At 48.8% G+C, this 23,501-nt stretch overlaps 1 protein-coding gene across 1 annotated transcript in view; it reads right to left on the reverse strand.

The window, feature by feature from the left end:
* Positions 1 to 23,501, reverse strand: part of MAP4K5 (mitogen-activated protein kinase kinase kinase kinase 5) — a 1,870,683-nt gene that overhangs the window by 1,257,496 nt on the left and 589,686 nt on the right. Inside the window, exons 8-10 of the mRNA XM_069638985.1 lie at positions 22,512 to 22,584; positions 4,903 to 5,034; positions 4,601 to 4,663 (exon numbers count right to left, since the gene is read on the reverse strand). Coding sequence (XP_069495086.1) covers positions 4,601 to 4,663; positions 4,903 to 5,034; positions 22,512 to 22,584 — 268 coding nt within the window. The remainder of the gene's footprint in view (positions 1 to 4,600; positions 4,664 to 4,902; positions 5,035 to 22,511; positions 22,585 to 23,501) is intronic.

Genomic DNA, 23,501 nt, shown 5'->3' on the forward strand with positions numbered 1-23,501 from the left:
TTCAGGACTAGCCTGACAGCCCTCAGCTCCAACAGATTGACATGGAGTCTGGACTCCGACGGAGACCAACGACCGCTGACTGTCAACTCGTTGGCATGAGCTCTCCATCCCGTGAGGGATGCGTCCATCACGATCGTCACCTCCGGACAGGGCAGCCAAATGCCCTCGACGGCCCACCACAGAAGGTCCCGGCCCACCGAGGCGGCACCTGAACAGGGTCCGACAGCCTGCCGGAGGACTGAGACCACTGGATCTTGAGTGCTCACTACAAAGATCTCATCCGCAGACGAGCCTCTGGCACCAGAAGAATGCAGGATGCCATGAGGCCGAGCAGTCTCAAGAACTTGGACGCTGGGAGATCCTGGGCAAACTGAAACTTGTGCACCATCTGCTGAATGTGAAGAGCCCTCACCTGAGGAGGAAAACACTGCCCCAGGGACGTGTCGAGCACTGCTCCGATGTACTGGAGCTGCTGCGTTGGTGTCAAATGGGACTTCTTTAAATTGAGGGAGAAGCCCAGCCTGTGAAGGGAGTGGCAGGTGACGGACAGATGATCCAGGACTTGCTCGGGAGAGCTCCCCCTGATCAACCAATTGTCCAGGTAGGCGTAGACGTGAATCCCCCCCTTTCCTGAGATGCGCTGCTACCACCACCATGAGCTTGGTGAAAACCCTCGGGGAGGAGGTCAATCCGAACGGCAGGACCCGAAACTGAAAGTGCGAGTCGCCAACCGCGAACCTCAGGTACTTCTTGTGCTTGGGATGGATCGGCACATGGAAGTAAGCATCCTTGAGGTCGAGAGACACTAACCAGTCCTAAAGTTGAAGGGCCTGGAGGACTTGAGAAAGATTTTGAAATTGTCCTTCCTGAAGAGTTTGTTCAAACCGCGCAAGTCCATGATGGGTCTCAATCCCCCGTCTTTCTTTGAAATCAAAAAATAAGGGGAATACCATCCCTTGTTCCTCTCCGCTACAGGCACCAGTTCTATGGCGCCTTTCTCCAGCAGGGCTTGAATTTCCTGCGCAAGGAGCGGATCCGGACACTTCAAAGAGAGGTTCCCTGGTGGATTGTCGTGAGGCCTCTGCCGAAAAGGAAGACAGTAGCCGTGGGTTATGATCTCCAGAACCCACACATCCGAAGTAATGGCTTGCCACTCTACAAGATGCTGCGCCAGCCTTCCCCCAACCGGCGAACCATGGGACCTGGCCTCATGACTGAGTGGTAGCGGCTGCGGTGTTGCCTGAGGGTAAAGAGGCAACTGCCCGAGCGGCCTTGGCACCTCAAGTACCTTTATTTCCACCTCTGGCACTCTTACGATGGCCTCTTTGACTGCTAGCTCCCCTCGATTTACTGAAGGACGAGTAATAGCGAAAGGAACCTCCCCTCCATTGCTGTCCCCTAGGACGAAAAGGCGGAGGTTGGCGAACTGCAGCGCCCAACGACTTCGCTGCAGCTTTGGAGGTCTGCAACCTCTCAAGGCTCTCGTCAGCCTTGCTGCCAAAAAGGTGTTCACCGTCAAAGGGCATTTTGAGGAGCCGGGACTGCACACCAGGAGCGAACCCAGACTTCCGCAACCACGCAAACCTGCGCCTTACGGTGCTCGCCGCCATCGACCGGCTGACACAATCCGCCAAGTCCAAACCCGACTGAACGGCCTCACACATAGCATCCCTGCCATCCTGAACCATAGCAAGGAAACCATCCCGTTCGTCCCCTTCGGGAATATGTTCAGCCGCTAATGCAACACAGTTCCACAGAGTGTGTGTGTGAAACGAGACAAGGCACATATGGAGATGACCGCCTGAAGCTCCATACCCCCTGAAGAAAACACTTTCTTCGCCCAGCCGTCAAAACGTTTGTCGTCCTTATCCGCAGGGATGGTAGGATACGACACCTGCTTTGCCGGGGCCGTAGCCACCTGCACCGCCAAACTCTCCGGAGTGGGGTGCCTAGACAAGTAGCAGGGGTCTCTACTTGCTGGAGGGTATTTTCGCGACAAAGACTTGCCCACTGCCGGGAGACTTTCCGGAGCAGTCCAAGCCGCGCCGCCACCCTTCTCTGCAGAGCCATATGAAAAGGTAAAACCGGGTCAGTGGGGGGACCGAGATCAAGGATGTCCGTGAGATCATCCTGAACGAACTCCCCTGGGGGAGCTGACCAACCCAAGTACTCGGTGACCCGAGACATAAGGCGTCGATATGAAGCATTGGCATGAGTGCCAGGCTCCGGCCTACAAAACTCCACCTCCGGAGAGGTGTCCAGTCCACTGGCATCATGCAGCGACTGCCGCAGATCATCAAACTGGCTATGGCCCGAGATAAGGTCATCTGGAACCGTAACCGGAACCAAGCCCCCATCAGAGCCTTCATCACCCTCTGAAATGTACTCCAGAGGGGGAGAGGAAGACCTCTGTGGACCAAAGCATTGCCTGACCTTAGCCATAGCCTTTCTAGGGGCAAACCCCGAGCCACGGTGCCCCTCCGACACCACCGCCCCGAAGGCGTCGAGGGCGCCGAACGAGTCGGCATCGACAGAAAAGGCGTCGACGTCGAGCGAATCGACGTCAGCTGCAGCGCTGCCAGCATCGGCAGCGTCGACACAGGCCTCGAAGCCGGAGCTCCGAGAGTGTCTTTCGACGACCTAGGCGCCAATGGCGTCGACGACCCCCTCAGAGCCGGAGCCTCGAGAGAAATCGTCGACCACCTCGGCGCCACAGGTGTCGACATCTTCTTCGAAGACGGCACAGGATCACGCGGTCTCGAGCGTGTCGAGGACCGGGACCTGGAACGGGCATGGCGAGAACGGCTACCCTTGTCCGAGCGGGACCTCTCCCGCGAGCCGTGCCGAACACCCGAGCCCGAAGACGTACGGGCGGTGTTTCTCGACCGGTGCTGACCGACCCCACTCGGAGGCGCGGACGGACCGGTGCCCTGCGATTCAAGAATCGCTAGCATCTGCTTCCCGAAGGAAGCCCATTCCTCCGGTGTCGCTTGCATGGAGGGATAAGCGACCCGCCGACGGGCGGAGTCCTCGGAAGAGGACGGAGAAGGCGACCTATGCCGGCGCTTCCGGGAATGCCTCGAAGAGGTGGAGGAGTGGCGAGACCGACTCCTGGAAGGAGAACCACTGGACTTCCCACAATGACGCGGAGAGTCCCCCCTCGAGTCATCCGTCGAAAGCCCCGCAGACCTCGACTTCCAGGGCTTAGACACCCGGCCTACCGACAGCTTCTTCTTGCGTTCCCGCAAGGCCTTTGCCGTGAGCGACTGGCAGTTGACACAGTCGTCCGTATCATGGGCCTCCCCGAAGCACCAGAGGCAGGTGTTGTGCGAGTCCGTGACGACATCTTGGACCCGCAGTTCTTGAAGCCCGGACGCGGGGTTGAAGATGAGAAAGACATCGCCACGAACAGGTCTTCACAACAAACCGAACAGGTTCAACGAACCGAGAATTGAAAACAGCAAACTCCAACGAGTCGAGGCGTACCGAGATTCACGAAGCGAACACGTTCGCGGAAAAAATGAAACTGAGGCTATGGGTGTCGTGCGTCCTACTTATCACATCGGGTGACGTCGGAGGAGGTCCTCGGGGACGGCGCATCGACGTCATCGACGCAGGAGCCAAAGATTTTCCGAAGCAGCACAGCTGTGGACATTACCTGTCATAGATATGGAATACGTCGGAGGACCCAATCCCCTTGAATACAAATTACTTGAAAAAGCCTGGGACCTTTGGACACCCTGCAGGTATGCAAAGTAGAATTTGAAAATATAGGTCCAAGGCCACTGACTGGGACCTCCGAACCAAATAAACAGCTGAACACAACTTCAGTTACTGGATTTATCCTCGTTGTGTAAAGTAACAGAGTGCTAATAGCATCCAAAAACACACATTCCTTGCATCTGTAATCATCAGCATTTTGTCGAAGACTGATGCAATCTTTGCCCCATGTCTGGGGCTAAACCCCGAATGAATTCAGGGAAAAGATCGAATTTCTCAAGATTTTCCTACTGCGTCCTCCAATATCATAGCCATAAAGTAACCATATTGATGAGTGTGTGGTATTGAATCGAAGCAGGTTCTGAATTTGGTGTTTTTAGCAAGGGTTTAACCAGCCCAATATTAAAAGTTCAAAGACCATCTAATTTCTTATGAAGCAAAGAAGAACGATTTAAATAAACAGAGTAAAATCTGAATTCTTTGCATAAATGCACAACCTGAGATCATATTGCTGGATTACTCAGTGGCAGGCCTCGCAAAGAAAAATGAATCTACTCATGGTGACGTCTGACAAAGACTTTACCACCGCTTTTGCTAGAATTTTGCATTTCACCATACATGCACTGCTGCCACCCAGAGGCCAGCCACACACAGTGAAACCCTTATTTGACGTTGTTTTGCAGTATATGCCAAATACGTTTTTTAAAAAAATCACAGAATTTCATTACACTCGCCAGCACCGTCGAGTGCCATGGTAAATACAGAATTCACAATATGAATAAGACACTTATCAAAACATATAATTTGTGGGGGGTTCTAAACGTTTTTGACATTTTGAACCGTAAAATGTAAGCAATTTTATATATTTTTATCAACTCACCATTTTGCTTTTTCCTTTAACTTTGGAGGTTGGAAATAACTTTTGGACATTAAAAATAAAGCCCTAAAAGAGGAAAAAAATATTCAAGTTTTCCACATTTTACACAGTCAATTTATTTTCTAATTTTGATATAATATACACACACATAATACACTTATATAGTGGCCGTGAAGGTTGAAAAAAAGAAACTATAATCTTAGCAAAAGTTAACAAGTCTGAAATGTTTATGAAAAGCAAAACCAAAACAAATTGAGGCTGATTACACTAAACAATAGACTTAACAGTAAGAGTGAGCAACTCACCTCATTGGATGAAGATCAAACATAGGTGGTTGAAGTTCAGCAAGTTCAATTGCCGTAATACCTACAGCCCATATATCACACAGTTGGTTATAACCACCATTCTTTTCCACTGCTGCCACTTCTGGTGCCATCCTTAAAATATATAAAAATCCTAATTACAAAGCGAAACACCAAAAAGACATTATTATATGTGTTTACTCTAACACTTAAGCAAAGCTATTCAACAATATACACTGTCTATACCTTCCACAGGAAGACATAAGCAACATTTTCTTTTTCTGAATACCATATCCTTTGATTGACTTCATCGCAGAGGGTTATGGAAGCCATAAGCACACGAAAAGAAATCACTGCAGGGGGATTTGACATTTTCTCTGTAAAGTATTATTTTCATTTTTTGGTTGCTGTGAGTGAAGGGCAATGTGATCCTGGTATTGTTTCATGTTTTGCATAGGTCAGCCAAGCCTCACCTCTACACTCCTTGCAATGCTGGTCCACGAGGAGAGTGAATGAGGTGGAAAATGGATGTAGGGGAGCCATACAGAACATACAATTATAGATGGGTATATTATAACTATGGGGATTAGTCCAACTTGGGCCGCCAAATGACTGACAACTCGAGCTTCGCTGTTGCCTATTAAGTGTCACTCCTTGGTCGAATTCATCCCTGCAGTTGGTAGCTACCCATCTATAATTCTATATGCATAAAGTGGGCATTCCATAAGTATCCCCATGTCAATAGAGAAAGAACTTGCAGGCAATATTTTGCTATAATGCACTCAAGTCATACAAGCTATCCAAGTCGGGTGCCATGTAATTAATTTCTAACCTCAGTAAAAGAAGGGACACCAATGGCAAGCTCAAACAAGCATTCCCAGGGCAATAGATCTGGCTTTGTAAACCTAGAGGGCAAGCATTATCTCTAAAGGCCCCACAGGATGAAAAAAGTGTATCCTCGACATTTACAAATAACTTTTGGTTTTGCCAATGTCTATTACTGTATATTTGCCATTTGAAAGAATTGCCAATGTTTCCAATTCATAATGTCTGGCAGATTGCTGAGCTCTCAATTTGCTCTGCAGTGTAAGGTGCATTTTAATTTCTCGGCCATACCTATTACTTATGGTCAATAAATCAAGCAGGTCTCATCTGCATAAAAAGGAATCTATGTTTGGATTAGACACTGTAGCTTTCTCAAGTTGATGGACACTGTTACAAGACTAAACATGGTCACCAAAACTTTCACATTGTTCAGAAATTCGTTTTACTTTTGAGCACTTGTTCAATACACTATAAAGATGGGAAATTAGACAAAAGTGATGAAGTGAGTCCATAATGAGTTCTAATCTCAGGACTCACACCCAATGCCCATATGTACTGTCGGTGGGACCATCGGTCCTGCTTGGCCAGGGAACACCAATTAATCTTTTTTCCATATAAGTGCAGCATTGCAGAGCTGGCGGAGCCAGCATCAGTGGCGGCAACAACCTTTACTACACATCTAAAGGGTACAGAGCAGCTGAACACTGGGAGTGAGCCAACCAGCAACCTTGTTAAGAATCCAATGTGAGCCCTGGACACAAATAAGTTCAGTTGACACCTTCAATATTCAAAGGTGCCTTCTGAAGAAGCAGAGTCAGTGACAGCGGATATCGTTTTCCCAAAACCAGAGTAAGGCAACATTTAGTGACAGCTGTTCCTGAAATGGGTAGACAAGCTTTGCTGAAAACATTAAATCCTCTTTTTTAAAGAATGTCTCACTTTCAGGCTAACTGCTGATTTTGGCAACTAAGAGGGAAAGAAGTCGGAACCAAAAAGGCTATCTGGCAGAAAGATATTTGCAGTACTAAAGACATCCACCGAAAAAACCCATCAGCTAAGAAAAAAGTGTCTACACACAGAGGAGTGTTTTCTTCCTCGCATGCCATTCTTGGAGTCAGCCTGCAACCTTCTGCTACCAAAAAATGTGCCGCTATCTAGAAGGTCTACTTTGTACCACAGTACGTGAATGCAGACTCCTGCATCGTCCTTCTTTGTGAAGATAAACCTGCAGATACATATGCAACACCCACAAAATATCAGTGAAAACTCAACCACAAAGATGAAAAACAACCCTGATCACTTTAACAAGTTCGGAAATAAAATGCTATCCTTATTCCTTAATCTGCCTTTCGTGTCCTCAAGTCTGTCACACATTCAAAAATAATAATATATGACACTCAAAACAAAAATCAAATTCAGTAATGCTTGGTCAACATTCAATCTCTTGACTCCGGAAGATTGAGTTACATGGGGACGGGAGGGGGGGGGGGGGTGGGGGGAGAGACTAGGCACAGTGAGAAACCCAAAGGTGCCTCACCCACTAGTCCCCGGGGATCTGCAATCCAGGTGGCTAGGGCACGGCCATCACTTTTGGATCCGGTTCCTGGGGGGCAGAGCAGTGTGGGAGGATCACCTGGGTGAGGTGTCTTCGGGGAAAGCGACACCGGATGGTGAGACGCAGTATCCCCTTCCCTGTAACACCTTTACCCCATCCTACCAGGTAGGAAATCCACCCCCACGCCCCTTTTTGTTTTTTGTCCATGTCCCGAAATGGGGTTCTGTTTCATATACTCAGATATTGGCCTGTTATTACAGCTGAGCTCCAGATGTGCCCTGTGTCATAGCGAGTTGTGATCATTCTTCCGTCTGCCGACCTTGTTGTGTGAGGTCGGCTGACCTCACATAACAAACCTAACAAGCTAAGAAATAAAACAAAAACTTGTGCACCAAGCACTGAAGAAACCAGACAATTGTGTGGAAAATCACCTTTATCGAAGAAACCAAAAACTGAATAAACAGATGCAAGGTAATCAGGAAAAAAACCTGTATTACCTAAACAAATGAGGTGTGGGCTTCACCTCAACACAATCCTGTGACCTTGCAACACCATTGACTAGAAACTTGATATATCAAACTAGAGCTTAGCAGGGCTAGTTTCAAACCTATGGCCCCTTCCTTTTGTTCCCCTAATGTGGCTAAACCAAGGATATCTGACGGACAATCAAATTCTTCCTCTTTACATTTACCATATTAGTGTTTACACTCAAGGTTTTTTCTTATCCATGTACAGGATCAAGCATAGATCTAACTATGCTGAGACTGAAATGGCTCCATAAACTAGGGGTACTGTGCACACAGGTGTGGAGCTGGGAAAACCCAACTATATTGTTTCCATTATATTTAGGTCTGTCAAACTGCATACCTTTGCCTTACTCACTGTGACAGGACCAAGAAACACGCCCTGTTAGTGGAGGGGGCATAATAACCAGGTTACTCACTGTAGTGACCACCTTACTCCTCGTCCATAGTCCCCTTTCCTCCATACTTATGGGACATTCCTGCGTCCTCTGGGACGGGACCGGAGCACTTTGTAAAAGCATCCAAAATTTTGCAAAGAAATGTTTAGTCCTTCCTCTCTTTCTACGTGGGGCCTGGCACGTGACCGTAGCCCCGGCCATCTAGGTTCCGCCCCGCACATCGCCTATCAGTCCTTTTCTATTGCCAGGTCAGAGACCTTTAAGCAATAACAGAGGAACCTTATTAGAGGGGACAGAGGGCGGGCGTATGGAGGAAAGGGGACTATGGACTAGGCGTAAGGTGGTCACTACAGTGAATAACCTGGTTATACTCCTACGTCCCGTCCCCTTTCCGCCATACTTATGGGAGATTCCCAAGCACTCATTACAGGGAAACGGGTGGATGGAAAATCCCTTACTGAAAAAGGTTCTTCAGCATAGCCTGACCAAACTGGGCATCAGACCTGGAGCTCAGATCTAGACAATGTTTACAAAAAGCCGATGGGGAGGCCCAAGCAGCCGCCTTTGCGATGGTCTCCCAGGGAACATATTTCTGAAAGGCTACTGCGGCTGCCTTGCCCCGCACCAGGTGTGCATGTATACCTTCAGGAGGCTGCAGTCCTTGGACAGTATAAGACTCCGTAATACAGGCAGCGATCCATCTGGAGATGGTCGCCTTAGAGGCCTGTTTACCTTGTGGATTACCGAAGGTCAGCTACAGTTGAGAAGAGCTCCAAAATTCGGAAGTTTTGTCTAGATAGAACTTAAGAGCCCTAACATCCAAACAGTGCAGAACCCTTCCTGCTTCTGAAGCAGGGTTCAGAAAAAAGACCGGCAAGGAGATTGATTGGTTTAGATGGAAATCAGAGACCACCTTCGGCAGGAAAGAAGGGTTTGTCCGTAAGACCACCTTATCCTTGTGAAAAACCAAGAAGGGACGCTCCACCGACAAAGCCTGGAGCTCACTCACACGCCTTGCAGAAGTAATGGCAACCAAAAAAGACACCTTCCAGGACAGGTGTTTAAGGTTCACCGTGGCCATTGTTTCGAAAGGTTTATGGCCCAACGCCTTAAGGACCACATTCAGATCCCACGACAGGTCTGGATTACGAACCGAGGGGATAAAGGCGTGTCAAACCTGCAAAATGTATCTTAACCACTGGATTAGACCGAGAATAAGAGCATTGGTCCGTAGATAGGTAGGCGGATACCGCCGAAAGATAAGTTCTGCATGACAGAACGTGAATTCCCGACTCTGCTAGGTGGGATAGCACAGTGTCAATTGTAGCTGCCTTTGGGTCCAGTTGCTTGTTTAAACACCAATGACAGAACCTGAGCCATTTGCTTCTGTACTGGGACCTAGTCGAGGGTTTCCTGGCTGCCTGAATAAAACGCATGTTATCCACAGACAGGCTAAGATGTTCTAGAGACCTGAACTCAGGCACCATGCCGCAAGTTGAGCGATTGTGGGGAGGGGTGCCACAGCTGTCGCTCCCCCTGGTGAAGAAGATCGGGGCTCACCGGTAACCTGATCGGCGGATACACCGACAGGTGTTGAAGTTCTGAGAACCAAAACCTGGCCGGCCACCATGGGGCTATGAGTAGAAGGTAACAGTTCACTGTGCTCTTCAGCTTGGAAATCGTCCGATGAACCAGAGGCAGAGGTGGGCAAGCATAAGCCCTCATGTTGTGCCATGGAATCTCGAGAGCATCCCCTAGAGAGGAGGCTCCCAGCCCGTTCCAGGAGGCATACAGAGGAAGTTTCTTGTTTGCCTCTGTCGCGAAGAGGTCCACTTCCGGAGTGCCCCAATGCAGGAAAACACATGAGGATCTCCGCCTTCAATTCCCACTCGTAGCTGACCATCGTCCGCCGACTGAGGGCATCGGCCGTGACATTCAGCTGGCCCAGAATGTGTACTGCAACTAGCCAGGCATAATGAAGAACTGCCCACTTCCAAATCTGGATGGACAGGTCCACGAGAGGGGGAGACTTGGTGCCCCCTTGCTTGTTGATGTAATACATTGACACCACATTGTCTGTGCGGATACGGACCACTTTGTTGGCAAATGATCGGTCTGAACGCCTTGAGCGCTAGGAAGATCGCCAGAAGCTCCAGATGATTTATGTGGAGGAGCTTGTCCTGAAGCGACCAAAGATCCGAGACCTGAAAAAGATCCAAAGTCGCACCCCACCATAGAAGGGAGGAGTCCATTGTGACCGTCACCATAGGGGCTGGGTCCTGAAAACCTGCCCCCACCGACAGGTTACTGAGAGACGACCACCACTCCAGGTCCGCTCTCATGGAAGCCGGAATCATTATCATTATCAACTCCGAGTCCGGATCCACAGCCTGACGTCAAGAACTCCGAAGAGCCATCTTGAGAAGAGGAAGAGCCAATACGCACGAGACCATGAGGCCCAGAAGCCTCTGGAACCACCATGCCAACATGCTCTCTGACTGCCCAAACATCTGACATGTGGCCAACAGATCCGCCATTCTGTCCCTGGTCAGGTACACTCTGCAGTCGATCATGTTCCAGCGAAAACCCAGGAAAATCAAGCCCTGTGAGACCGTCATGGAAGATTTCTGCCAGTTCACCGACAGCCCGAGGTGGAACAGGAGCTGAAGGAGAGACTGAAGATTGCTGGCGGCTTTCAACGGGCAAGGGCTGCGTAAAAGCCAGTCGTCCAAATACGGATACACATGGATACCCTGCAGGCGAAGATAGGCCGCGATCACTGACATCATCTTCGTAAAGACACGCAGTGCCGAGCTGAGGCCAAAAGGAAGCACTCGAAATCCTCCTCTCCCACAGAGAAACAGCGATATCTCCTGTGTGGATTCCAGATCAGAATATGCATGTATGCATCCTGAAGATCCACCACGCTGAGCCAATTGCCCATCTGCAAGGACCACCTTATCTGGCCGTGAGTGATCATCTTGAATTTCTCTTGGGGTAGGAAAAGATTGAACTGGGAAAGGTCTAGGATGGTGCACAGGCCAGCCTGGTTGGGTTTGGGCACCGTAAACAGCCTGCAGTATGTTAGGCAGAAACCTGTGCAGTGCCCTCTGGGACCACTGCAAAAGATTTAAGACTACAGGTGTTTGGCAGTAAACCCACTTGGTAGCAGTCTGTACCACACAGATTCACTTGGTAGCTGCGGCTGAACAGTCAGACTTCCCTCAAGAAGAGTTAGGTAGTATACAGAGTATTCACAATAGGTCAAGAGAACACAGCAGAACAAGTAAACGCTGACCAGGGCTTGGTGTAAAAGAGATATAATTATTTATTTAAAACCACATCTAGGAAAACACACAGGCACTAATAGTAAGCAATTCAAAAACACGGTCACTAAAAGATATACACTCCCTTAAAAGAACATTAGACAAGTCTTAAGTAAAGCCCCACTTATTTTCAGACAGCGGTGAGCGCTTAACGTAGATGGCACTCTAATAATTTGTTTTTAAAAAAGGGAGAGAAAAGCAGAGAATAAATTGAAACAGATCCCAACACTTTTACAAGAACATAACAAGAGAGGAAGGCAAAGTAAAACCGTGAATTCAGAGTCAGTAGGCCGGATCCGCTTTAAGAGGATCGAAACGAAATGTGTCCAAGGTCACACGGTTGCAGTGCACAAAAGTCTTGTAAAGGTTCAAAAAGAAGTTGGACCAAAGAAAGGGACCAGTTAGAGGGTCAAGGCGGCCAGCCCAGTCCAGAAGGTTAAGGGGTTATTATTACCCTGTAGCAATCTTTAGAAAGGGAGGCCTGGAGGACACGATACCTTGAGGTGGTGAGAACACTCCAGCGGGGGCAGTTATTCCTGGCAGCGGATGAAAGCCGGTGCTTTGTCCGGGGGAAGAGAGGATCTTGTTGTGGAGGAAGACAGGAGTCCGTTGCACTGCCAGGGAAGAAACCAGCCGCAGAGTTTCTCAGGTACAAGGAGCGGTCCGTTCATTTGCGGTTCAGTGGTGAGTGGCTATCCGGCTGCCGGGGAGCTTGGCACGGGCAGTTCGACCACAAACCGGTCTGGGGTGCGAAGAAAGAAGGTAAAACTGGTTGTGCCCACTAGTCAGGGGAAGAAGCCTCTCCAGCCGGGAGATCTACTCTGTCGTCGGGAAGTGGTGAGTCGATTCCGCAGTGCTCCACCGGTGGTTTTGTCGTGGTAGGTCGGCTCAGCTTCTCCCTCATCGGATTCTCAGGTCTTGTGGCGACTTCTGAAGTTCCAGTCCCCAAAGCCCTGCTTTTATGCAGCATACCCCCATTCACTCAGCCTAGCTGTCAATCAAACATGCTAAGTGGTGAGCCGGCCGGCTCACCACTTGGGCCAATCACACAAGAGTGCGACTTGAGTTACCAAGGTAACTCAGTCCAGGGTGCCTAAACCCCCTCCCACACCCCCTGTGGTACACAGACAGAGTGGCAACACTTTTGGAGGCTTCTGTGGAGAAGCCCGCCAAAAAGTGGAACAAAGGGCTCGACTTGGGTTGGAGTCACAGAAGAGAACACAAACGTCATTTTAGAATCGAGTCCTGGCAAAAAATACCAACCAACGACTTAATATTAATTAAATAAACCGGCGGTATGTTCGAGGCTATGAGAATTAAATAATTAAAGTTGGTAGCCTCGAACAATGGGAAAATCCCATAGGAAAATATTCGCGGTCGAATATAAAAAGTAGTTTCCACTGCCACCAGCCAAAACCTGATCAGGGGGGACGGAGATGTGCCCCCTCGACTAACAGACCCCGGGGGCAATCGAATTGCCCCGACCAGTACGTCCACATTATGATGGTTTGTACTGGTTTCTGTTAATAATTTGGGACTAGTAAAGCCAATGGTGACTTTACATGCCCTGGGAGACAGTAGTCAGTCCCAGGGTATGGAGTCTATGATGGGGTGTCACTATGACACCCCTGTGTTACTGCACGGAGGGTGCTGTGTAACACACATAAAAAAACACATGAGATCCTATGGAGTGAAGGACCCCATAGCCCATAGAACATATTAACAGTCAAAGGAACACCATAAATCATGTCCAAGAGTGGGAGAAAAAGAGTCTCACTCTTGGCAGGAGAAAAAACAAACTCCAGAAATCCAGCAAAGCTGCTGGGGGACTCACTAGGTTAGGAAATTCAGCCTAAAGAGAGAATTCTCCCTAACAGAGTAGAAGCCCTCCCCTTGTTCCCCAAGGGGAACGGGTTCCACAGCTCTGAGGTCCAGCAGTTTCTGAACCTCAACTTTTAGGGAGGACGACCTTGACTGCTGGAAGGGGGGATTGAAGGGTGGGGTGGGGGGTAAGGGTAAGCAGAAGCCCGCCTGAGCGACTGACAAGACCCACCTGTCCTCGGAGATGGTCTGCCATGCCTCCCAATTAGACGCAATGCGTCCTCCCACCGGGGTCTCTTGCAAGCGCAGAGAATCCTCATTTGGCAGGCTTTTCAGTGGTGTTACCACCTGACCTGAGGAGGAGGCTGATGAGCTGCTGAAAAACCGAGCCCATTGCTGCCTCTGGCGGGAATTACCCGAAGGGGTATCCACTCTGCAGGATTTCTGCAGAAACCCCCTGAAACCAGAGGAGGGCCGGCTTTGCGACAACGGTCTCTGGGTCCTAAAAGGAGTTTTAACCAGGACGGACAAAGACTTAACTGTCTGAGTGCTGTCCTTCGTTTTGGTCAGCTCCACATCCGTTGTTGAATGGAAAACCTCCTTACCGTCAAACGGCAGGTCCAACACTTTGTCCTGCACCTCCTTTGAGAACTTGGTGGCATGCAACCACACCTGTCTAGAGGCATCAACTCCCAGCATAAGGCGCCGAGTCGAAGTGTCGACATGATGCGCCGCGGCCTCAAGCAGATCCTGGGCCAAGACCCTGGCATCGGACAATCCCGCCTTAAAGTCTTCCAGCTTCTCGACCAGAATGAACTCCTCGAACTCTGACAGAACTTTCCACATCTTCATATTAGCCCCCGCTAACACCAGCTCTGCATTGGCCTGCCGGAGCTGCAAGGCCGAGTTAGCGAAGATCTTTCTCCCAAGGGAGTCGAGGAGCTTGTCCTCTTTCCCCAGAACATGAGTAGCCGTCGTAGAAGAGGATGCTGCAGGCCTGGACTGTAAAGTGGCCGCAGCCACCACAGTGGAGGAGGGGGGCGGACAAGATGATGGGGCCACCTCTTCCGAAGAATGCAGCCTGTAATGCGCGTCAATTTTCTTATTGATGAAAAGTCCAGAGTGTGGCTTTTCCCAGACCATACAGACCTCAGCCAAAACGTCCTTCTGCAAGAATAGGCCGGTACACTCCGAAGGAGACAGGGTGAATGCCCCCGAAAGCACACCCTCCTGCGGAGCGGGTGCCTCGGGCACTGGAACATCCAATAGGCACATCATGTCCAGTACCCGGTCATGGAAAGCTCTAATAGAGCGGGGCTGGTCCTCGCTGTCCAGATCGCCCTGCACATCATCCAACAGGTCAGGATCCTGCTGAACCTTGTCAGGCACCGCTTTGTCCACGGGGGACAATGGAGGCAAGGGCGGAAGAGTCAGGGGAGGCACAGTAGGCAAAGGCGGCGCTGATGGAACCACCGGGCGAGCGCGTGGAGCCAGAGGCGCAGGCAGGCATATCTCCCTATAAAGACCCTTGAAATACTCTCTCAAGGGATCAGTACGTATGAGCGTCTGAAATTTGCCGAAAAAGGCGTCCTCCGGAGATGGTTTGGGAGCTGCCGGAGGAGGCCTCTCATGAGGAGGATAGTTCCAGGGACGCAGAAGGGAGGACTGCCAAACAGGCCCATTACCCCGAAGTGTCCACAAAAATCAAGGATGCCGAACCCACAGGCAATGAGATATTGTGCGGAAGGGGCATCCGAGCGTTCCAGTCGTAAACTGGACAAAACGGATGTGCACAAGGAATCTTATGTTCACCCCCAGAACCAACTCCTACACCTGAGGCAGATGGCGTAGTTGTAGGGGAAGCGCCCAAAATGGCCGCCGTGGTCATGGCGGAAACGGCTGCCATTTTGCCATCACCTGAGGGGAACTGCGGCACGTGTGGAAGTGACGCAGGGGTCCCCGCCGGTGGATCAGGGGTCTTAATTTTAGCCTTTACACAAGAAACCTCGGCCGAGCCGGTACTATGTGGCCTGGAATGTTTCTGCGACATACCAATAGCCGAACTAGCCTTCACGGGAAGGACCTCAGCACTGCCGGTAAAGGAGGAACTTTCACTCCTTGCACCCTCAACAGTTCTGGTGTCGCCATAAGAGCGGGAACGGTGAGAAACAGCTTTCACCGGTAAGGCCTTGTCAGGCCTCTCAGAAATGTTGGTTTCCTTAGCCTCTGTACAAGGCACCTCGGACCCAGGTCCGGTCACAGCCTTACTAGCGCGGGCCTCGAACATGCGTTCGGTACTTTTGAGGGAAGCCGATAAAGAGGATTCGGAGCGAGCTCCGGTACCCCATGATTCAGTAGAACTAGGTCTACAAGCAGCCCCCAAAGGAGGGGCCTCGGAGCGTACTCCGGTATCCACAGGCCCCTTACAGAGACCCTCGGAGAAAACTCTGGTACAATTATTAGGCCCAGAAGGCACCTTGAGGCAATCCCGGTGATGGAGAGGTCGACGCTCCTCCCGGCCCGGGAAGAGCCCGGACAGATATCTCCCGGCCGGGGTGCTCTGAAAAGTAAAGAACTTACCGGGCGTTTCTTCTTTTCGTCAATAAAATATTGAAAATGCAAAGGAGGAGTATGTCTAACACCTCCCACCGCTCCAATCGACGTTGAAGTGCCCGGACCAAAAGGGAATCGCAATAAAAACAAGAGTCCCAACGGTGGTCCGGACCCAAACACTCTAAACAAAGAGGATGGGGATCCGCCCTCGCAAAGCTTCGATGACACGATGAACAATCTGGAAAGTCTAGTTTGAATGACAGACAGACTAGTACACAATCGCTAGCGAGAGCCAGAGAGGAGGAAAAAAGGAAGAAAATGTTCCGCGGATGCAAGTACGTCCAGTCCCGAACGAGCATAGAAAAGGACTGATGAGCGATGCGTGGGGTGGAGCCGAGATGGGCGGGGCTACGTCCACGTACCGGGCCCCGTGTAGAAAGAGAGGAAGGACTAAAACATTTTTTGCAAAATTTTGGATGCTTTTACAAAGTGCTCCGGTCCCGTCCCACAGGACGGAGGAATGTCCCATAAGTATGTAGGAAAGGGGACGGGACGTAGGAGTATGCCAGACACCATAGAAGGAGCCAGAATGTCTGTAAATGGACCCTCTTCCAGGCCCTCCTTACCTTCACCTGGATTGGGATGCTAGAGGGATACAGTCAGCCTCAGCACCTCAACGGAATTTGGGGAAGCCGGGCCGTGCAAGCAAGGCTGGTATAATAGTAGCCAGCAGGTCACCAGAGTGGAGCGATGGGGAGGTGGAGTCAGTACCGGGAGGACCCCCATCACACAACACAGCAAGAGTACAGCTCCAGCAGACAGAGCGTGCGCTCCGGGACCCACTACTAAGTCACAAGGGACTTAATAAAAAGCCTCCATGGAAGACATGGTTACAAACCACTAGCCGCCAGCGAGATGGAATAATAAACTAGGCCTACAAGGCAGCACAGGGGCAGCAGTTCCCTGTGGATCACATCACCCATGTTGGAGCAAGACTATGTGAAAAAGGATGGAGCTTACCAGCCTTTTGAAGCCCCCTCAAGCCTTACCCCGACACCCACCATGGAGAAAGGCAAGTCATTGGGTAATCCTGGGAGTTTTTAGGTGTGGGTTACTTGGGTGAGGACAGGAGGTAGAGGATGACGACGTCCAAGAGACCAGAGGAGGAAAGTGTGACAGCTAGTGAAGAGAGGGGTCTGTGATGGGTTTGTGCGTGAAAGTAAGGAGTGCGTAGAGTAGTGGTTGAAGTGGTAGGCAGTGGTAGTAGAGTGTGGTAGTGAGACGAGGAGGGGATGTAGCAGTAGTATAAAGTGGTAATAATGGTAGAGGGGGAGTTGTAATAGTAAAAGTTGATGGTGGTAGAGAGGTGTAGTGATGGGAAGTAGTATTGGAGTAGGAGCAGAAACATGGTAGTAGTATGATATATGATATGATATGATATGGCATTTATAACGCGCCTATACACAAGTGTTTCAAGGTGAGACGAGGCAAGGGAGGGGAACAAAGGAAGGACGGACAACGATCCTACTAGGCCAGGTGTCATTCAGATTGCGCAAGTAGGTGGGATAGAGGCAGGGACAGTGCAGTATATGGCAAAGATGATAATAAGTAAGTAGCTGCCAGCATGTGGCAAGTGCATGGATAAGTGCAGACAACAGGTGTCACATGGGCTGGGAGGGGGACTGTAGGGATACAGAAACAGTCCCCAAGTGCAGGTGTTGCCAGGAGGGCAGTGCAGGTGAGAGACGCTGAGGTGGGAGGGACCTGGTCCAGAGAACAGAGGGTATCCAGGTAGCCAGTGCAGTTCCAGTTACAGCTAGGAGGAGTAGTAGGGTCAAGGAGGCAGCGTAGGAGGGAGGACAGCATAACAATAGAGGTAGTAAGAGATAGTGACAGTAGTGAGTGGAGGGATTGATTAGCAGGAGGCGGTAACATCAAAGGATGGAGGTAGGATTGCAGATTTTGAGATCAGAGGTATAGCAGTGGCGTGGGAAGAAGATATCTTGGGGCCCAGAGTAGAAGAAGGCTAAGAGAGATTGTGCATTTGAGTAGAGAGTGACACCGAGCGGAAGGAGACACTAAGCAGGCTAGATCCGGGAACGCCTTATAGGCCCCTAGAGAGCCAGGTAGCCATCGTGCTAGGAAGAGCACCATTAGACCTAGAGAGAAAACATAGATAGGGGTCACCTGAAGTAGCTACTAACACCCTTATGGACGTGTTCCACTCAATGGCAATGGGGACACAGAAGCACCTGCACTGTAGCTAACGGTGCCGGTGCTTCCGTGACAACCATGCAGTTAGGTGCCTGAAGACCTGGCAGGTCAGGCCTGCCGGGAATCCATGGCCCGTTCCGACATCGTTGTAGTATGGCAGTCCGTACTCGAAATGAGGCCCATGGTCTTTCTCTAAGCCTATGTTACTAATCCCTACTCTATACAAAGAAAGTTAAAAGTGATGCCGGTCAGGATGTCAAGGTGGCTAAAGAGAAATACAGTTATCCGTCCCAAATCCTACTGTAACATAAGCTTTTCACATTTTTCATCAAAAGAAAAACCTAAACTAACCAAGAAAGACTTTGGGCCAGTGCCCGAGTACAGGGAGGCTACAGGTGTTTGCCGCCTGCCCCACACTTGTGTCTCTTTATCATACACCCTTGCTTATGTGAACAGTTCTTGCACTGATGTAGTGATTTCCTGGATACAGCCAGCTTGTTCTGTCTGTCTCTCGAATCAGTCTCTTTCTCCCCATTCCAGAAAGCCTCTCCTGACTTCAACGCCTACATTCTGAGGACTTTTTCCCCTCTCTAGGGCTTCCTGATTATTTCCACGCCCCTCCCATTTCGGGCTTCTCTATCTCTTTCTCCTCTTACCGTCCACTTCCCATTCCCCTGGAGCCACTGTGTCCAGAGGACCTCTCAGGGAGTGCTGTGCAGCCTGCCAGAGCCTCTTCTTGCGGCAGAGCTGCTTACTTGAGTCATCCACTCGACTCAGTGTCAGCTGGAGTCTTCGTTCTGTTTCTGCTTGCTCTGTGCTAGGATTTGTGGGGGGCTCAACCTCTGTCCTCCAAGGTAGTCTGTTGCCTGTTCTATCAGCCACGCTGCATGGCACCGGGTGTTCGTCTGTCTGGTCTCGTTATCACAATCTCTTAGTGCGGACTGTCAGGTGCAATGCAGAGTCTGGCGTTCTCACTCTCTTAAGCCTCACATCCCCTAATGTGCACTGTGGCACTATTGTACTCCGCAGAATGTGCGGATACTTCTTCCTGATTGCCTCTTGTTCTGACATGGCTCCATGAGGCTGTTCTTTCCGCTGTTCTGTTTTGCATGAGGGGCACTGAATAAAGTTGGGTTCAGAAGCCAGAGCAGACATTAAAGGGGTCCTAGGGATTATCATACCCCTTTACTCTTAAATACCTCAAAAACCTATTATCTGTGGAGGAAGTCCCTCTCTGGGGGTTTTCTGTCCCCCCAGGGGAAGTTACCTCCAGTGGGGTCCTGCTTACCCTGTTCCCTAAGGGGTGTGGCTCCCCCTTTGGGAGAGGTGACAAACATCTTGGATATGTCATACAATAGATACATTTGATCAAATGAATGGTTGGTCAATGGACAGTTTTACAGAGATCAGAAACATTCATCCATCTTCCTCTTCAAATGTTCCATGTAATAGCTACAGTTCATAAGGGGAAGGACACAATTACACACATCATTTTATTTTTTGCTACCTTAAAGTATCAACTAGTAAACGAGGGCACCCTTATAACTTTAGACATTCTGGATGACTTCTCGCGAGACAGTCATTCCAGCAATAGACCACATTTTGGAGTTGTACCACTATGTAATAGTTCCAAAAATCAGATACGCCTGGATAACAGAACAGAAGCAAGTTAAGCCTTTCCTAAGGTGTAGTAGACTGCATCTGAACTTCTATGGCGAGGTATGTTGGAAATGAACTGGGGGTACAATTAACTGTTTGGGAGTAGGGGGTGATTAACCTTTGAAGAGAGTATGTTATTTAAGTTGCAGGGACTTGCGAGTTCATTTCTTCTCCCTAAATCTGGGATTGTTTGGCTGGTGTGTGAGGGGAACTGAAAATTACCATGTGTGAGGGGCCCATCTAAATGTGTGAAACATTTGGCAGATCAAAGCAACTGAGTGACAAGCGTACAAGAATGTCTTTGAACAGGTGATGGAAAATGGAATCCCCAGAGTCTTGTGTCTATTATATGAAATGAGGATCACTGAAAAACTGTTTTGCAGTGAACAGGGGTTTTATTGTTACAATATGGGTTGGACAAATGCCTATTAGTGTAAGGCTATAAAAATAATAAGGAATATGTCTGTAAAACAGTGTCAAATCATATAAATCGACTCCTCCTGATGCTCCCAGTACATCAAGGTGAATTTGTTCAACAAACGTTTTAACTGCAACCTTATACGTCTCTGTCCCTCCAGAGACGCCCTAAACTATTAACCAAAGTTCAAATGTAATGGCCAAAATAAAAGTTGAAACATAGTCTTAACAAGTCCTTTTGCTTCCTGACCAACTATACTTACAACGCAAATGTTATACAAGTTTGGCCAAGAAAAGTGTTCATAACCTTAAGCTTTGAAAATTCAGCCCTATTCTATAAACAAATAAAACACAAGATTCTCTGTTGGACAGCCCTTTACAGAAGTGCTCATAGTTCTGATCTCATCACTGTCTCTTGTTAATTCCTCCTTTCATGCCTCTCCATGGCATCTGGTTAACCTTTTCTCTCAACACGTGAGCCTCAGAACTCTCCATGTCTCTTCTGAAATTATTTTAGGCATATGGTTCTAGAACTCTCATAAGCTTATTCGTGGCCTCTCGTTCTCCGCACAAATATTAGAGATCTATCCACGACCTCAAGATTTCAACACAACTCTCTTAGGTATCTCGATGATCTCTAGTCCACACCCTTATTCATGGTCCTTTTCAGCCAGACTATATGCAGTCCCTCCTGCCAGGGGGTCTTCTCCTTTAGACTTCTCCAGGAAGCTCCCAGTACGCAAGCCTTCCATCTACTTTCAGTCCTTGGAGGTATAACATGGCTCTGGGTTCCACCTTTTGTGCATCACTAATCCTGGTGTGTGGTGTCTGTCATAGATCTGCCAAAGCATCTACTGCACAGCTGACATATTCAGGGAGCACTCTCCCAATCAGTGAGTAGCCTGTCTGCTCCCTCCCAGCTTTCACCCTTTTTGGTTTTACCCATCCCTTTTATACATCTGGGCCCATGGGTTTCTCTGTAAGCTGGTACATGACCTGCCCCGAAGCGGGCCTCTTTTTTCACCTTCTGATTGGTTTGGTCTCTCGTGAGGTTTTAAATGAAGGGCTGCCTCATTTCTGCTACTCTTCTGGTACTGGGGAAGAGTTCATTTGTTACTGCGTATGGTTTAATGGTGGCCGGCTCCCAGGCTTTAAGTATGTGCCAGGCCATCAGCACCATCTTGAAACCATTTGTGAGCTGGTCAGAGCAGTGTACCATGGCTGTGTGCATCCTCACAGTAAGCATGGCTTGTGTTTCCACCAGACCGCGCAGTTCGCAAATGGTCAGAAATGTGTCTTTGCTTCTGACCTGAACATAAGCTGCTTTCCCTGTATGTTAGCAATTTAATTCCCTTCTGTGCTGCAGTCATCTGAATCTTTACAGTTCACTTCTTCTCCGCGGCTTGCGTTTGGTGAAAGCTTGTGGTTCACTTCTACTCAGCAACTTATGTTTGTTGAAAGTTTGCAGTTTATTGTAATCTGCAGCTGGTGTTTACTGAACAGGTGTAGTCTAATTCTTCTCTGCGGTTTGACTCTAGTAATCGCAGGGTTGACTGGGACGTGTATTTCTCTCATCATTTAAGGTGATGGCATCCCAGAAAGGAGATATTATACAGCATATCCGAAGGAAGGAAGAGCCCAGGGATTCCTGCTCCATCCACCCTATGGGAAGCATATTGTTTAGGGGAGAGACCATCGCAGTACCCTGTGGCTCAACCGTTGATAATAAAGGAAGGGAAGTTCTCCCAACTCACCACAGATACCAGATTTGAAGCATGGGAAAAATAAGAAATGTATTTGAAAGTACTAGCTCTTCTCCAGTCTTTGTTGCATGCGTATAAAGGGTGAGGTTTAAGTTTCATGTGGGAATCTAAAAACATATGTTCAGAAACTATATGTTAAGATGTTTTCTCATAATTAGCTTTTCCAACTGTACTGGAAACCAAGTTTGTTCCAATTCCATTAAGGGACAAGGCATAAGATGTTGTGGCCAGGGGAGTGTTTAAGACTGTATTTTGTAACGCAGTACATTTTTGCATTAACAGAACTTAAAATATAAACCAATTAATGTGTTACTCTACTACCGTAGTACGGTCAAAAACTAAGAGCTCTGAACCGACTATGGTGGTGATTCGGCACAGTATGAAAGCATATTAACATAACATTTACACAGTTTTTTTAAATGTTGCATTCAATTCTTCAGACTGCAGACTCGTTTGCATGCAACAAAAAATCCTCATCCATGTCTATTGCACTGAACATTTTTGCAAATGCTATAGTAATAGTTATTACATTGATGTCACAGGCTTTTATTTATTACCAGTATGGTGTACCAATGAACGATTTTCTCTTTGCAATTGTAGCTGTTATTTTTGCTGCTACACCGAAGTCCGCTGCAAAACAAAATAACAATTAGTCCATCAATTATTTCCACCAACATTTTTTACTAATTCAGTGTGCTCTCTCCACCAACCCCGTAACCTCACCCTTTGTGTTCGGAAGTGACTGTATGCATGCAGCACATTACCCAACTCACAATAAATAGGAAAAAGGTTCAAGCATAAACTTCAAATGGTTTACTAATGTAGCATTATGAATCCAGGTGTATGCCAATTTATTTAAAAGTTACTAATTGAAGCATCCGGCGGCCAGGAAGATATTAGTGATACAATACATATCACATATTTGTATTTTGCTAAATGCAAATTGTACAGAGAAGATACTTTGAATTAATGCTGTACCGGTAGGATATCCCTTTTTTCCCAACTTGCCCAATGTGACATGGTAGATACTCCCCAGAGGGGGGGCAGTGGCAGTTGAGAGGGCCCTAATTCTTGCCCCATTGCAAGTGCCTGTTTAAATATGTGCAGTACCAACTTGCATCCCCCCATGCCTCCTGAAAAAGATGCTGACCAAGTTTTCCTTTTCTTTTCTAGGACCCACACGGAGAGTCCACCTGAGAGCATTCAACCCATCAGTGTCCCATGCTATTTGCCTGCTATCATATCAGACCCGAACCATTAGGAAGAGAGCGAGCCAGCTGATGAAGAAACTGAGAGCCTAAACGGCAGCCTGACACATCATGCACCGCTCCCCAGGAACAAAGCACCCTACAGCAAGCAGGGGCGCCAAGTGTACATCCATCAAGAACATTAACTGGAGTGGCTTTGTTAGTAACTTTCAGTCTTTCTAACACCTCCCTGGCAGAGAAGACAGGACCTGATTGGTCGGGGACAGTGATCCAGAAGACATGAGGGGCAACAGAAAACTGGAAGTTGTGGGTTGTTCAGGTGAGCTCAGAGTTGGAGAA

Source organism: Ambystoma mexicanum, chromosome 14 (genome assembly GCF_040938575.1).
Source record: "Ambystoma mexicanum isolate Mex_15411 chromosome 14, UKY_AmexF1_1, whole genome shotgun sequence".
NCBI lineage: Eukaryota > Metazoa > Chordata > Amphibia > Caudata > Ambystomatidae > Ambystoma > Ambystoma mexicanum.